This window comes from Mizuhopecten yessoensis, unplaced genomic scaffold, assembly GCF_002113885.1.
Source record: "Mizuhopecten yessoensis strain PY_sf001 unplaced genomic scaffold, ASM211388v2 scaffold10837, whole genome shotgun sequence".
Classification (NCBI taxonomy): domain Eukaryota; kingdom Metazoa; phylum Mollusca; class Bivalvia; order Pectinida; family Pectinidae; genus Mizuhopecten; species Mizuhopecten yessoensis.
Window position 1 is genome coordinate 396,681 of NW_018408746.1, and position 15,365 is coordinate 412,045.

Consider the following 15,365-nt stretch of genomic DNA (forward strand, 5'->3'; position numbering starts at 1 on the left):
AAGGCAGTCCCTCAATGTTCCCTATGGGGTATTCAATCTATTTTGAGAGGGAATTCCTATGAAAGGTCATGGGGTCAGTCCCTCACAAGGTTAAGGGGTCAGTCCCTCATCCCTCACTGGTCCCTCACTGATCCATCCCGTCAGGGAGGGATTTACTATAAATATAGAGGGAGGGGCGGATTTATGCAGAACTCTCATTTCCTATTCATCAGGTAGGAGAATGAGGAAATGTTTTAATAAATAAATATGCAGAATAGGATGGTTGTATAATAAGTTATCTCGTGCTAGCATATATGTTCTGTAAGTTTGGGTATATGTGTGTGTGTGTGTGTTTCTTTTAATGATTATATGTATTATGAAAAAATCGTCGAAAAATAAACAATTACACAAAAAAAAAAAAAAAAGTCTTCACTATATTTTTCAAATCGACAAGGAAAGAAATTTACGATTTTGCGTGACGGCCATAGGTACAGCCACTAGTTAGGTCAATTACCTCTACGTCTAGACAACGATATGTTGAATGTAGTATCTATAAGCAGTAGTAATGTTTTTAATAGTACATAATGACAACCAAGAAAGCGCACTTAATTGTTTTCCATGTGGATGATAATTCACTTACTTTTTAATATATGTATTTAGGACAGTTGTTTTACTATTATACATGTAACATAATACCTGAAATGAAATCAAAAGAAAAAAAAAATCGAAATCATCGAATAGGAATTTTGAGCATTGAATACCTCGAAATCAAAATATTCTGTCATCTGAATGGCCCATAAGTGTTGTGGATTTGTATTTGCCAGCTGGAAAACCTTAGAGATTGTTGTTGAATTACAGTTAGATAATCGCCAAAACTATTCATACATGGTTTGCTTGCATTTGTATTCTTTGTAACTTTTCCATATCAAAACGTGAACGACTGTACTGTTCTAAAATTAAAATGTGATAAAATATGGCCTTATTCATTGTAATATTTAACACAGGTCATTTATATTTCAGGAGGATTCTTTATATCCTTTTTTGTAGTTGGAGGTCAAAAGTCGTTTGGTATTCTGTACGTTGAGTTGTCTGAGAAGTTTCATGTCTCCAACAAAGCTTTATCCTTAACGCAGTCTTTGGCAGGATTCTTACAGCAGTTTCTTGGTATGTAATGTGCCATTTTTTTTTATTTTTTTTTATTTTTTACAAGACAAGACAAAACATATATGACATTGTTCCTCAGTACATGATTGTTCATACAATTTAAACAAAGATCATCATCATCATCATCATCAGACATCATCATCATCATCATCATCATCATCATCATCATCATCATCATCATGTAAGATATCATTATTAACACATAAGCAGATATTAAGCAAAAAATTGCCAATGTCATGTACATACATAAAGACATACACCGAGACACTGATGCAAAAACAATATATATAAACCTATGACATCAAACACACAAGAGAAAAAAACAAATAAACTGAAACAGAAAAAATCAACACAAAACACAAAACATTACAGGGAAGGGGAGCACTCCTAGGTCATTATATTTTAACTTAAGCCTGGCGAATTAAAATGTATGAAATATTTGATGATTATTATTACAGTGAGGAGACGATAAAGTACAATAGATGTATATATGTATAGAACAAATATGTCATATATATATATATATATATAGTCATTTTATAATTGCTTCCAGTTATGTGCTATCATAGGATATGCTGATCCATCACAAAAATTATGAATATTCTTTCTCGAATTGATATGTTGTTTTCATCACAAACAAATGCTTCAGTACAACAAGTGTTTACCACGTGCTTCTCTATATTTCAGGTCCTATTAGCGCTGCTTTAAGTAGACGATATTCGTATAAAACCCTGATATGTTTTGGTGGACTGATGGCTGGTGGAGGTCTAGTATTATCCTCGTTTGCAACCTCGTATGAGGTTCTTTATTTCACATATGGCATTATTACAGGTGAGAATAAATTACTTCGTTAATCATTTTGTGGAAGTGTTTTATAAAAGTGTAATCACTGTATCCTATTCAACATGTGTTTTAAATCATTAATATTTGTTACGGTCTACTAATGTACATATACCAATATAATAATTGTATTACAGAAACCATTACAACGATATTGATAGGGAAATGCATATTTTTATGTAATGTATGCAAATGTTTTTGAAATACTTTATCCAAACATGGATGCGTTATTGTTCTTCAAACTGAATGGTTTTAGTTTTTAAATCAGATGTTTTATATCACACATACCTGAACCAAGTTACAAAGTCTTGTTTCCAACATTTACCACTAAATGATTAAGGGAAATAATAGAGGCCTTGATTTTTAAGAAATGTTGCAGATTATTCCAAAATGTTGCACCAGTATGCTTTACTCGGAATAATATATCGGAAATATTTAAGCATTGAACTGTTTTTGTATGATATTTATGATCTATTTGAATGAGACAGCTTTGCAAGCAAACAACATAATGCGCGCTAGCGCATTATGCTTTGTTTGCTTGCAAAGCTGTGTCATTCAAATAGATCATAAATATCATACAAAACAGTTCAATACTTATATTTACGTTTTCTCTGCCTCTTATGTTCTTTTTTAACTTATAATGTATAATTAAAATTAGCAATGCCCGCCTTATCGACAGTCCACACAATTTCGTTCAATAGTTTGAACAGCGTATTGTCGCGTGCTGATTGGCAAACAAAGTAGTACTTTGACATTTTAACTAACACTTCAAATTTATTCCACAATTTAGTATCAATACAATTGCGTATGATATGTCTAGAGGGTGATTCCAGTTTTTCAATAGAAATCTGAGCTGAAAGTTAGATTTGAAATTGTTTCGATTTTCCCCCGGAACAAATTTCGCGCATGGATAAATACAGTGAACACCGTGAATGGGACATTGACCTCCACGAGGGAGTTATTTTTTGGAAGTTAATTCGAACTTTTCTCTTTGCTCGTTTTGTGAAAAATCCAGGTGTGAATGTATTTGCATGTTGATTGTATGGGAACCCGACAACAATCGGTAGATTCTATAACAGCAACGTTATTTGACATGTCGTCTGAAACTGAGGAACCGTGGATCCGAGACGCGTGAAACTGATAGCGTTTGAAGTGAGTGATCTAGCGACGGAGCACAGGTTCGTTACAAATGTCTGAAATGACGAATGTTTATGTGTGCTGTGACTCATCAGAAGGTCTGTAACATATGTGTCAGTAGGTCTATAGAATATGTGTATTTCAGACATTTATAACGAACCCCTGTTGATCAGTGCAGTGTAACAGACGATATTTCTGATAAATTGCATGAGCGTTAAAATTGTTTCCATTGCCGGCATTGGTGTTTTCAACCGATGTGCATTTTGTACGATATTGCAGACCTTGGTCTTGTTTTCGTTGAAATAAAAGTGTTTTTATTTTTTTATTTTTATTTTGCACATACAGTTACAATGACATTATCAAATCTCACAATGCCCAGCGATATTTCAGCAGCCGTCATGTTCATTTACATTGGATTTTGTAGTTCCGGTTAGTGTTGTGATTAATACGCTAAGAATTGTGTCTCGTGCGGCATGGTAATTATGTCTCGTGCGGCATGGTAATTAAAGTCCAATCAACGACACAGCTCTCAAAGAGGCTATAAAGTGACAATGCCATGCAAATGTAAATATATATACCGTAATTAAAGTCCCATCAACGACACAGCTCTCAAAGAGGCTATATAGTGACAAGGCCATGCAAATGTAAATATATGCGCGTCAAAAACTGTTATTAGTTACTGTTGCCATACAATACGTCATCTAACTGTTAAAGGTCACATATATTTACATTTGCATGGCATTGTCACTATATAGCCTCTTTGAGAGCTGTGTCGTTGATGGGACTTTAATTCCCAAGCCGCACGAGACATAATTACCATGCCGCACGAGACACAATTCTTAGCGTATTAATTACAACACTGACCGGAACTACAATATCCAATGTAAATAAACATGACGGCTGCTGAAATATCGCTGGGCATTGTGAGATTTGATAATGTCATTGTAACTGTGTGTGCAAAATAAAAAATAAAATAAAAAACACTTTTATTACAACGAAAACAAGACCAAGGTCTGCAATATCGTACAAAATTCACAACGGTTGAAAACACCAATGCCGGCAATGGAAACAATTTTAACGCTCATGCAATTTATCAGAAATATCGTCTGTTACATTGCACTAATCAATAGGGGTTCGTTATGAATGTCTGAAATACACATATTCTATAGACCTACTGACACATATGTTACAGACCTACTGATGGGTCACAGCACACATAAACATTCGTCATTTTAGACATTTGTAACGAACCTGTGCTCCGTCGCTAGATCACTCACTTCAAACGCTATCAGTTTCACGCGTCTCTGATCCACGGTTCCTCAGTTTCAGACGACATGTCAAATAACGATGCTGTTATAGAATCTACCGATTGTTTTCGGGTTCCCATACAATCAACAAATACATTCACGCCTGGATTCTTCACAAAACGAGCAGAGAGAAAAGTTCGAATTAAATTCCAAAAATAACTCCCTCGTGGAGGTCAAGGTCCTATTCACGGTGTTCACTGTATTCATCCATGCGCGAAATTTGTTCCGGGGGAAAATCGAAACAATTTCAAATCTAACTTTCAGCTCAGATTTCTATTGAAAAACTGGAATCACTCTAAAGACATATCATACGCAATTGTATTGATACTAAATTGTGGAATAAATTTGAAGTGTTTGTTAAAATGTCAATGTACTACTTTGTTTGCCAATCAGCACGCGACAATACGCTGTTCAAACTATTGAACGAAATTGTGTGGACTGTCGACAAGGCGGGCATTGCTAATTTTAATTATACATTATAAGTTAAAAAATAACATAAGAGGCAGAGAAAACGTAAATATAAGTATTGAACTGTTTTGTATGATATTTATGATCTATTTATATGACACAGCTAGCGCGCATTATGTTGTTTGCTTGCAAAGCTGTGTCATTCAAATAGATCATAAATATCATACAAAAACAGTTCAATGCTTAAATATATTTTTTTTTTCATTTTTTTTTTTTTTTTTTTTATAAAATCAAACTTTCACACTTTACAATATCTCCTATACATAATTCATGTACTAACACATAATAAAACCAAGTTAACGTCATTTTGTAATTATTCACATAATGAAAGTAATTCATACGACTTTGGATGTGTAATCAAGCTACTAATAACTAATTAATATAGCAAATCAAAACCTGGTTGCAAATAAATCGCAATGCCTTTCAGTTCGCTGGCCACATTGTATCCATGTATAAATGTCATTGCCTCTGAAAAATATATCAAAAAAATATCAAATATTAAAAATGTTCGAAAATAATTGTATCGGAAAATATATGTGAAATACCATAATTGTATACTATTTGTTTACTAGGTATCGGGTACGGAATGGCCTTTTCGCCGTCTGTTGTAATGATTGCTGATTACTTCAACAAATACAGGTCAACCGCCTCTGGGATTTCACTCGCCGGAGGAGGATTGGGCGGAATGTTCTTTCCCTACCTCATCAGATATCTACTGACGGAATACGGGCTGCATGGAGCTCTGCTTGTTTATGGTGGTATTATGTGGAACATCTGTGTCTGTGGCCTCCTCATCCGACCGTTAAAAGAGTATACGTCAAAAAGCAAATCGCACGAAGAATCGACCACCAGAAAACTAAAAATAACCTCTATCGTCAATACAATATGTGAAAAGATCACAAAATTTACTAAGCAAGTATTACTTACAATAAAAGAATTAGAATGGAATCTCTTTAAGCAACTGAATTGCATTCTACTATTTTTCGCAGTGTTTTTTGGAATGTTTGGATATAACAGTCTGTTTAATATTGTTCCTCCATTCATTCATGAGATTGGCTTGTCGACAGAAGATGGAGCATTTGTACTTTTTATTTTTGGACTTACAGATCTCATTGGTAGAATACTGTTCGGATATGCAATGGATGTATTTCCGAAACACCGCCATGAGATGTTTGCCACAACAATTTTGTTGTTCGGATCGGGAATCGTCTGTACTTCGTTACTGCGAAGAAAACTTGAACTATGTGTTTTGATGGGATGTTATGGTCTGTTCGCTGGTGGATACAATGGCACTCTGATGATCATGGCCGTGGAGTACGTTGACCTTGAACGTTTACCTAGTACCTGGGGCTTCATCTGCTGGTCAGCAGCTGTTGCGTTTTTGCTAAATCCACTTGCAACAGGTAAGTGTTTTCATTTATTCCATTTCTTCGAAATACAATTATTGCGCTTTAGATGATAACATTTTCTATGCATCTTTGGATTTCAAGGTCAACACAACTCTTCTATTTCTGATATCGAATGTGGTTATATCCTTAATTGAATTCAAAATCGATGTTAATAGGAAAGAATATCAGGAAAATGAATTTTTACCCGGAATATCATTGAAGATTTTAAAAAGGTACAAGGAAAATGAGACGAGAACTTTCGGAAGGATAAGCGTTCTTTTGCCTCATCGTTGATACCCATCATGTAAATCTTTGTCAAATCCAAGTCACGTTCTTAAAAGAATAACCGGTTAAGGGCAACAAACCGACAAAGGAAACTAATCCGAATCAAATAAAATAACTTATATAGCATAAGAAATAAGAACATTTCCTGAGATGATTATGATAATCTTAAAAATTGTCAATTGCCTCATCAAAATTGATCTCTCAAAACCATGTTTTGTAAGTAAATCCGTCAGCAGTCTTCTACGAGTATCATGAAAAGGTGCTATTCGGAGCAGGTTCTTGAATACAGAATCACCATATGGTGTATTCACTATAGTGGAAAGCAAAATATTACTCTCAAGAAAGGGAAAGTCCAAAATCAGAAAATGTTTTTCTTGATTTAATGCAAAACTACAAGAAGAGAATGATATTAAGGCTTTAATTTACCAAATACCTGCGCGAGCTATCTATAAATAACATCTTAAAATTGCTGAATCAGTGCATTATTATACATGTCGGCTATATTCTCATTGCAGGCGCCATCAGAGACAGCACGGGTACCTGGACTCACGCATTCCAATTGTCTGGAGCAATGTCATTGACTGCTGTTTTAATTTTGATTTTTAAATTTCTAAAAACGGCTAAGGAAAGCAGAAGTGAAGAACTCTGCTGAAATTTAACTTTAGGTATCATTTTAATTGGGTTGATCTTCATATTTAAATAATAATAATAATTCGAGGTTCTTACATACTGCTTTATCACAACCAAGTTCGTAGGTCGTCTCAAAGCGGTTCACAAATTATTATCCGTGGTTATAGGGAATTTGCAACCAGCCAATACCTTTCTCAACTTCCTCAGGAGCATGCAGCCGGAGCTGCAATTTCGGCGCTAACAGCTAGCATTCAGCAATTCTAGCACTGCCCAACCACGTACTTATTTACAGCTAAGTGGAATGGAACAAGCGGAGTAAAGTATCTTGCTCAGAGATACAACACAGTGCCGTGCCGTGATTCGAACACGCAACCCTTCGGTCACGAGCCCGGCGTCCTACCACTAGACTACCGTGCATCCTAAATAACCTGTATAGGCATTCTCATTCTAAAGTGTGTTGATGTATTAATAACTTTATTGCTTCGTGATTAGAAATAAACACTGAAGGTCTCATACATGATGTCTATGTAAAAGTCATATTGAATGATCGCTTTCTATAATACAGTATAGGTCAAAGAAGTAATATAGACGGTAAAATCCCATATAACACTGGATCCTAATAGATACGAATTACTTAAAATAGTATATAGGGTTAAGAAGTAATTCCAACAGCGTGGACAAGTTTAGGTTGTCAAATTTTCGGAGCGATCCGCTCCTTTATCAAGACACGGTGAAACAGAACTGTTACATGTACATATACATCATATTACAAGAAGATAGAACTGATATACTATAATTGAAAATATAACTATTATATAAAACCAATAGTTCCCCGGCTAAAGACAGCCGAAGGCAGTATATATATATATCGACTTAATTACTGTTCATAGAGCTTTGCTAAAGCTTTCCCCCATTTAGGAACATGGAAAAAAATCTTCTTTGTGATGTATTTCATGCAGGAAAAAACAAATAATATTTATGTAATCTAATATATACATATATCGTTAAAATGCACGGTCGTTTTGAAACATTCACTTTGATACCTGACCTTTCGGGAGAGGAAGTGAAGGTAACTTCATTTATCATATCATATATATCAACAGTGAATATATATATATATATATACGTTTTTGATGTTTGTTCTGTACATGAATCTACCAACTGAAAAGAACTGCCATTATACCATGAACACACTATGAATACAACGATTCTCATGCAACCAGTCAGCTGATTTAACAAACAATGACCACTTCATATTACTACGCATAGTACCGTTTCTGAGAAGAGTTATCTCCCCTTTTCCGAGATTACGTAGTTGTGAGAAATAAAAATAAACATTACAAAAATCATAAGTGGTGCACCACTGTACTATTATTATTATTCTTTCTAATTTAAAGTTAAAAATAATACTTATAACATTGTCATATCAGATACTGACATCCGCCTCATGGTCACGACTTTTCTAACTGTCAAACGTCCGGCTGGGTGATCCCCGTGACATCAATTTGCTCATTAAACTCAAAGAGCTTTTTAATGACACAGGGCACTTCATCCACCAACTTATCAGCATTTACAGCGAACGCGCTCCACAGGATAAGTAGATCAGCTACTGCTATTCATTGCCGCAATGTACATAAAAATCCATTCAATCCATATATATAATATCAAAATAATATTTTACCTAGTTTTCTTACAAAACTATTAACATAATCCATAAAGTTAGTATCAGACATTTAATTTGTCATTTATGAACACATTTCTTTTAAAGTACATTTACAGATTATAATGTTTACAATGTCACATATATGTACTTAATATACAGCCTATGTTTTTGTATAACATTTTGGAGAACTTTGACAGGCCCCAGCCTGGGGACTTAATCCATTGCCTACTCCTCTTGGGCGAACGTTCAACACTAAGGCAGTGAGTTTTGTCCAAGCAATGCGCTAGGATTCAAAAATAGATTATTAGAAAGTAGAGAGAAAAAGGACCCAAAATGTTGCAAAAAGAGCAGCAGATCAATTTAGGTTTTTTTCAAAGATCCCTTAACAAAAGACACGTAAGAAAAACCCCGATGATGTAGGGGACCATTAACGCCACGCAGTGGGATACGATAGGTCTGTTCTACCTCCAAACCTAGTTTTGTCTTCAACCGGTAAACACAAATAAGATAACAACTATGAATGTGAATGTTTTTAATTCAAATCAAGTAAAGAAAAGCACTTTGCAATTATGGTCCAACTAAATGTATGGCTCTTTTTAATTTATACCGCCAATACACTTCCATTTCAACCGTATTTGTTATTTCGATGCTACTCAAAAGTCATCTCCAAAGCAGCTAAAAGGTTATATTTATACTTTTGCGAATGTTTCGTAACCATTCTGATGATTTAGAATACTGTTCGAAGTTCCATTAATATTTTATTGCCTACAAGTGTAGGCAATAAAATATTAATGGAACTTCGAACAGCTTTTAATGACCTTTCAAACCTCGAATATTTGGTTTCTAGCTGCTGAATTTGGTTGCGATTTCGTTGGAACGGGACATGTCTTTGTCATGACATATTTCCTTGATGACTGATTGACACATAAGTTAGACCAACAATGGTTCATGCAGTCTCTATCTTTGTGTAAATGAGATAGCAATATATTCTGCTATACTGACGTCTCGTCGTGATAGGAAGTGGTGTCAGTGATCTACATAACCTGACAGATAATATAAGCCCTATCCAGTATTTAAATGAAAATGCAGCTTCTATTCTTTAGAGCCAACTGTTGTGAGGTCTTTTTCTGGTTAAATGCTATACATTTGTTAAATAAATATACACAAAGCTGAAAGAAGGAACAGCGAAATATAGAGTCGTTGATGTTCTGAAAGTCACTGCCATATGTTTTATTTGATACATCTTTCCGTGAACTGTAGAATGGGATGAAACAGTAAAATGTTTGACAAACAAAGCAAGAACACCTATTTGGAACGTTTAGATTAAAAGTAGGTAAAAGAAGGGTCTGAGAAAAGAGACTACGAAGTATACAAGTTGTTGAATACATGTTATTGGACTTTAATCTGAAGAAATTATGTACAATTATAAATGTGTACATTCCTACTTCCTGACCATGTAATAGATAAAGGCATTTAACAAATTCGGTGAAAAGACTTATGCGATTCCGATGAATTCCATGTCAGTGCTGTACATGAAATATCGGGAAAAGGACAAGACAACCAAATCTGCATGCATGACTGTTGATGTTGGTACAAATGGTACGGGATACACCAGAACGACCAAACCAGTAGTCACTACAAGGGGGTCACTGTCTCCATGTTACCTATAAATGTAATAAAACCGAAAGTCAAATTCACCCCCAGCAGGTTCGGAGAAATAATAAGCCTTCATGTTAAGTAAGAGGCAACTAATGTGCTGCGATCTGCAATAAAATACAATTTGTATCACGAAATGGTATTGGAATCGTACTAATATATCATTCTAAGGACCGAAACATATGCTGGCGTGTTCAATTATACATTCAATTGCAATGCAAACTATGTCGCGGAAAATGTGTATAACCTTATTGTGTAAATCCGTCGTTGAAGTTCAATTTAACGTACAATTTTCAATCTTCAAATTAATCGTTTTGCAAACTATGTTGAGTCAAAAATGTAGGACCTTATTGCGTTAATACGTCATTAAGGTTTAATAAGTCCCCCTAAAAGATGTAATAGTCCCCCTAACTTTCAAGCCACTGGCAAGTCATATTCAAATACCCTTATCAATAATCGGAATATATATGTAATTTAAATATATTGAACTTGTACATGAGCAATTAAAAGGCACATAGCCAGGTTAACGAAGTCAAAATACGGCATTAAAGCTGATGTAATGATAAAAGTTACTCACCAGATTTATAACATGTCAATCTCTTAAGCGACCAAAGTTAATGTTACGAAATGACATGTTATTTGAAGATCATTTATATACCTAGGTTTTGCGGGGCTTTATTTCTCTTTAACTATGTGTGGAGAGGTATACCGTCCTCACAAAGAGATGATTGTTGCTATGGGAAAGTACAAAAATCAAAGTAAAACGTCCGCGTAACATATTTCACCTGTATATATATGTTAAACCATAGACCTTTGACCATAAACACTACTTAAACTTCATATAAAATGTCTTTTTTTTAACATTTAATGTTTTTTATAAAAGAGCTAGACTTGTTATAAACATTATTGTACTTTTCAGCTTCAATGTTTATGACATGTCTAGCGCATTCATATAATCACAGAATGTTATCAAATGGCACATCATCTAAAGATCATTTATCGATCAAGGTAACTTAGCCTTTACGTTTTCTTATTTATAAATAAATAAAAATGTATTACCAGGGAATTTTACTATGATTTTGGTGGTTTCGCATGGCGACATCTATCTTTATTTGAGGTCTGAGTTCCTCTCAACAGCTAGTAGAAGAGAAATATAACCCCGCATGAATAAACTTTAAATTATAGGTCATTTCTCAGCACTCAGTTGGATCGCAAAAGAGATTGACACGTTATAAGTCCAGTGAGCTATTTTTATCAGCCTTAATGCCTTATTTCTGACTACGTTAACCTGGCTATATAAATATCATATATAAGTTCCTATTTTTAATTGAGGTATTTAAACATGACTAATCAGGGGGTTGAAACTTTTGGTGACTACGGCATCTTTTAGGGGGCTTTAATATAAACATAAAGAAGAATTTCTCCTTTAATTGTAGCGGACATTTCTGTATCAATAAACTGTGCATGTCTCTTTTTCTTGAAACAACATTCCAACACAATTATATCTTTGACAGAGTGTGTCTGTTAGCTTCATCCACAATAGCATCTTCGAACCCCAGGACTATGCTCTTTTACGAGCTTTGCATCCCTTGATTATTTTGTCAAAATCAAAGCTTAAGTGCACGCCATCTTAGGGATGATACAAGTAAATTAGTTTGAGCATTTGATGTATATCGAAAGAATCACACAACAACGTAACACTAAAATCGTAATGTCTTGAAAGTTTTCAAGGGTTACAATTTAAACTTCCATTTGTTTTGTATTATGTCTTACTTTTATTGATTTTGGTTCGAATTATAGATTTTGTTGACACTTCGGTATTCTCTTTGTGATCATTTTATTTTTTGAAACGGTGATTTTTTTTTTATTTTGCAGTTTATGGCAAATCCCTCTGTATGGCAGTAGAACGAACCAGCAATAAACAATGTGATGCGTGTGTGGTGTACGACGAATCTAACCTGGCTGAGAGTGTTGTGGAGGTCATACTGACACCATTAAAAGATAAAGGAGTCACGTGTTGTGACATAGAGTTGGATATACTTCCGGGGCAACCACTACTGGAGAGCATACGTGGTATGATAGAACGCTCAAAATGCATCCTCATCGTACACCCCATTCAGGAGGAATTCCTCAACATGTTGAAACTTGTTTACTCATATTGCTCACTCTCCAAACGATGCATTTCCCTTTCATTTGAACAAGGACATGAAAGACAAGTATCGGATGCAATAATTATTTCCAAGACGCTTCACTGGCTGGAAGAGGTCTTACGTCGCATGACGTCATCAGTACTAAATTTTCATGAAAGTGATACCAATGTTATCCTCTGCAAGATCCCTCAATCGACAAGTCTCTTCGACTACATGTTCCAAAGTGGACTCAGAAATATCAGTTCCACTGATATGAACATTCTAGGGATACAAATAATGCCTTCCTCAAAAGAGATCAAACTGGATTTAAGCGATTATATAAAGAATAGTAAAAGCCATGAACAGTACAAAACAGACAAAGTGGTGGAAACGTTACAGTGTATACAATCCATGAGCACACAGGTGGAACTGAAAATAGACGCGGAAGCAAAGGACACGATAGACATAGTGGGCCGTGGGGTTGACAAAATATTCCCGACAATCTGCAGCTGTGTCCTGAACGTCGGAGACCGGAAACAGTGTGAGTGGATACTAGAATACACTCTTAGTGGTCATCTGGTGTTGGAGAGGAAAATCATGGCAAGGATCTACCATTTATCCAGACATGCCATTATAGGAAGTAGTCCCCCTGGCGAAGTACAACATCCAGACTTTGCTGATGAACAGAAGCGAAAGGTGACATTTAACGACACTGTTTTCCATACCAAAGCAGCATCTATGGCGGAAGCGGGTTTCTTTTGCGATGGACTGATAGACCGTGCACGATGTTACTACTGTGGAGGAGCGCGGATTGACTGGAAAGAGTTGGATGACCCATGGACCATGCATGCGGAGGGATTTCCACGATGCCCTTTGGTCAAGGCACACATGTCTGAAGAGGCTATTGATGAGATCATCAAGTCAGACATTGAACAAATTTCCTCTGGCAATCCTTACTATGAATCATTGGAAAAGAGAAAATTGACAATGCATAGCATGTTGATGACACAGTCTTCAGGAAACAATGGCGATGACAAGGAGAAGTTTTTAAGTGATGTGGCTGAGGCAGGATTTTACTACGTTGGCCCCGAGGACAGGGTGAGATGTTTTTCCTGTGGTGTGATGCTATCAGGAATACGTCTCCGGACTTTGGAGAAGCTATTAATTCAGCATGCATGTGTGTCGTCTACCTGTATGTACGTCAAAAGCAAGTTTTCACCCGATAAACTCCAGTGTGTCATCAATACGACGACAATCTTCAGTAAATACCTCTCAGTTTGTTTCTTCGTAAAGACTTTTGACAGAGATCCATCAACTTGGCCGTCCAACATGTTGTGTTCGTGAGTTAATATGTTTGCTACAGATTGGTTTGACTTTGAGACTTTGATGTAGCTATAGTGAGATGATACATGATGTATTGTGATGATATATGATTTAGTGTGATGTTACATGACGTAGTGTGATGCTATAGGACGTAGTGTGATGTTACATGACGTAGTGTGATGATACATGATAGGGTGTGATGTTACAAGATGTAGTGTGATGTTACACGATTTAGTGTNGTATTGTCATGTTACATGATGTAGTGTGATGTTACATGATTTAGTGTGATGTTACATGACGTAGTGTGATGTTATAGGACGTAGTGTGATGTTACATGACGTAGTGTGATGATACATGATGGGGTGTGATGTTACAAGATGTAGTGTGATGTTACTCGATTTAGTGTGATGATACACGATGAAGTGTGATGTTACATGATTTAGTGAGATGATACATGATGTAGTGAGATGTTACATGATTTAGTGAGATGATACATGATGTAGTGTGATGATACATGACGAGTGTGATGATACATGATATAGTGTGATGTTACACGATGAAGTGTGATGTTACATGATTTAGTGAGATGATACATGATGTAGTGAGATGTTACATGATTTAGTGTGATGTTACGTGATTTAGTGTGATGCTACATGATGGAGTGTGATGTTACATGATATAGTGGGATGTTACACGATGTAGTGTGATGTTACATGACGTAGTGCGATGTTATAGGACGTAGTGTGATGTTACATAACGTAGTGTGATGATACATGATGGGGCGTGATGTTACAAGATGTAGTGTGATGTTACACGATGTAATGTGATGTTACACGATGTAGTGTGATGATACATGACGTAGCGTGATGCTACATGACGTAGTGTAATGATACACAATGTAGTGTGATGATACATGATGAAGTGTGATGCTACATGATGTAGTGTGATGTTACGCGATGTAGTGTGATGTTACATGACGTAGTGCGATGTTATAGGACGTAGTGTGATGTTACATGACGTAGTGTGATGTTACAGGATGTAGTGTGATGATACATGATGTAGTGAGATGTTACATGATTTAGTGAGATGTTACATGATGTAGTGTGATGATACATGACGTAGTGTGATGCTACATGACGTAGTGTATTGCTACATGACGTAGTGTGATGTTACAGGATGTAGTGTGATGATACATGATGTAGTGAGATGCTACATGATTTAGTGTGATGTTACAGGATGTAGTGTGATGCTACACGATGTAGTGTGATGCTACACGATGTAGTGTGATGATACATGACGAGTGTGATGATACATGATATAGTGAGATTATACATCATGTAGTGAGTTGATACATGATGTAATGTGATGATACATGATGGGGTGTGATGTTACAAGA

At 35.7% G+C, this 15,365-nt stretch overlaps 2 protein-coding genes across 2 annotated transcripts in view; both read left to right on the forward strand.

Moving 5' to 3' along the window:
* Positions 1-7,484, forward strand: part of LOC110462847 (monocarboxylate transporter 12-like) — a 16,637-nt gene extending 9,153 nt beyond the window's left edge. The window contains exons 2-5 of the mRNA XM_021517066.1: positions 1,000-1,143; positions 1,831-1,974; positions 5,468-6,298; positions 7,084-7,484. Of these exons, the coding sequence (XP_021372741.1) occupies positions 1,896-1,974; positions 5,468-6,298; positions 7,084-7,220 (1,047 nt within the window). The 5' untranslated portion in view covers positions 1,000-1,143; positions 1,831-1,895 and the 3' untranslated portion in view covers positions 7,221-7,484. The remainder of the gene's footprint in view (positions 1-999; positions 1,144-1,830; positions 1,975-5,467; positions 6,299-7,083) is intronic.
* Positions 7,485-12,857: 5,373 nt separating this feature from the next.
* LOC110462844 (E3 ubiquitin-protein ligase XIAP-like) lies at positions 12,858-14,045 on the forward strand. Its single transcript, XM_021517051.1, has one exon. It carries the CDS (start codon positions 12,881-12,883, stop codon positions 13,988-13,990), a length of 1,110 nt encoding a protein of 369 aa, XP_021372726.1. The 5' UTR covers positions 12,858-12,880; the 3' UTR covers positions 13,991-14,045.
* The last annotated feature ends 1,320 nt before the right edge of the window (positions 14,046-15,365 follow it).

Excerpts from the sequence above, each read along its gene's own strand:
- LOC110462844 (XM_021517051.1), top strand. The coding sequence starts at position 12,881 with ATGTTCCAAAGTGGACTCAGAAATATCAGTTCCACTGATATGAACATT.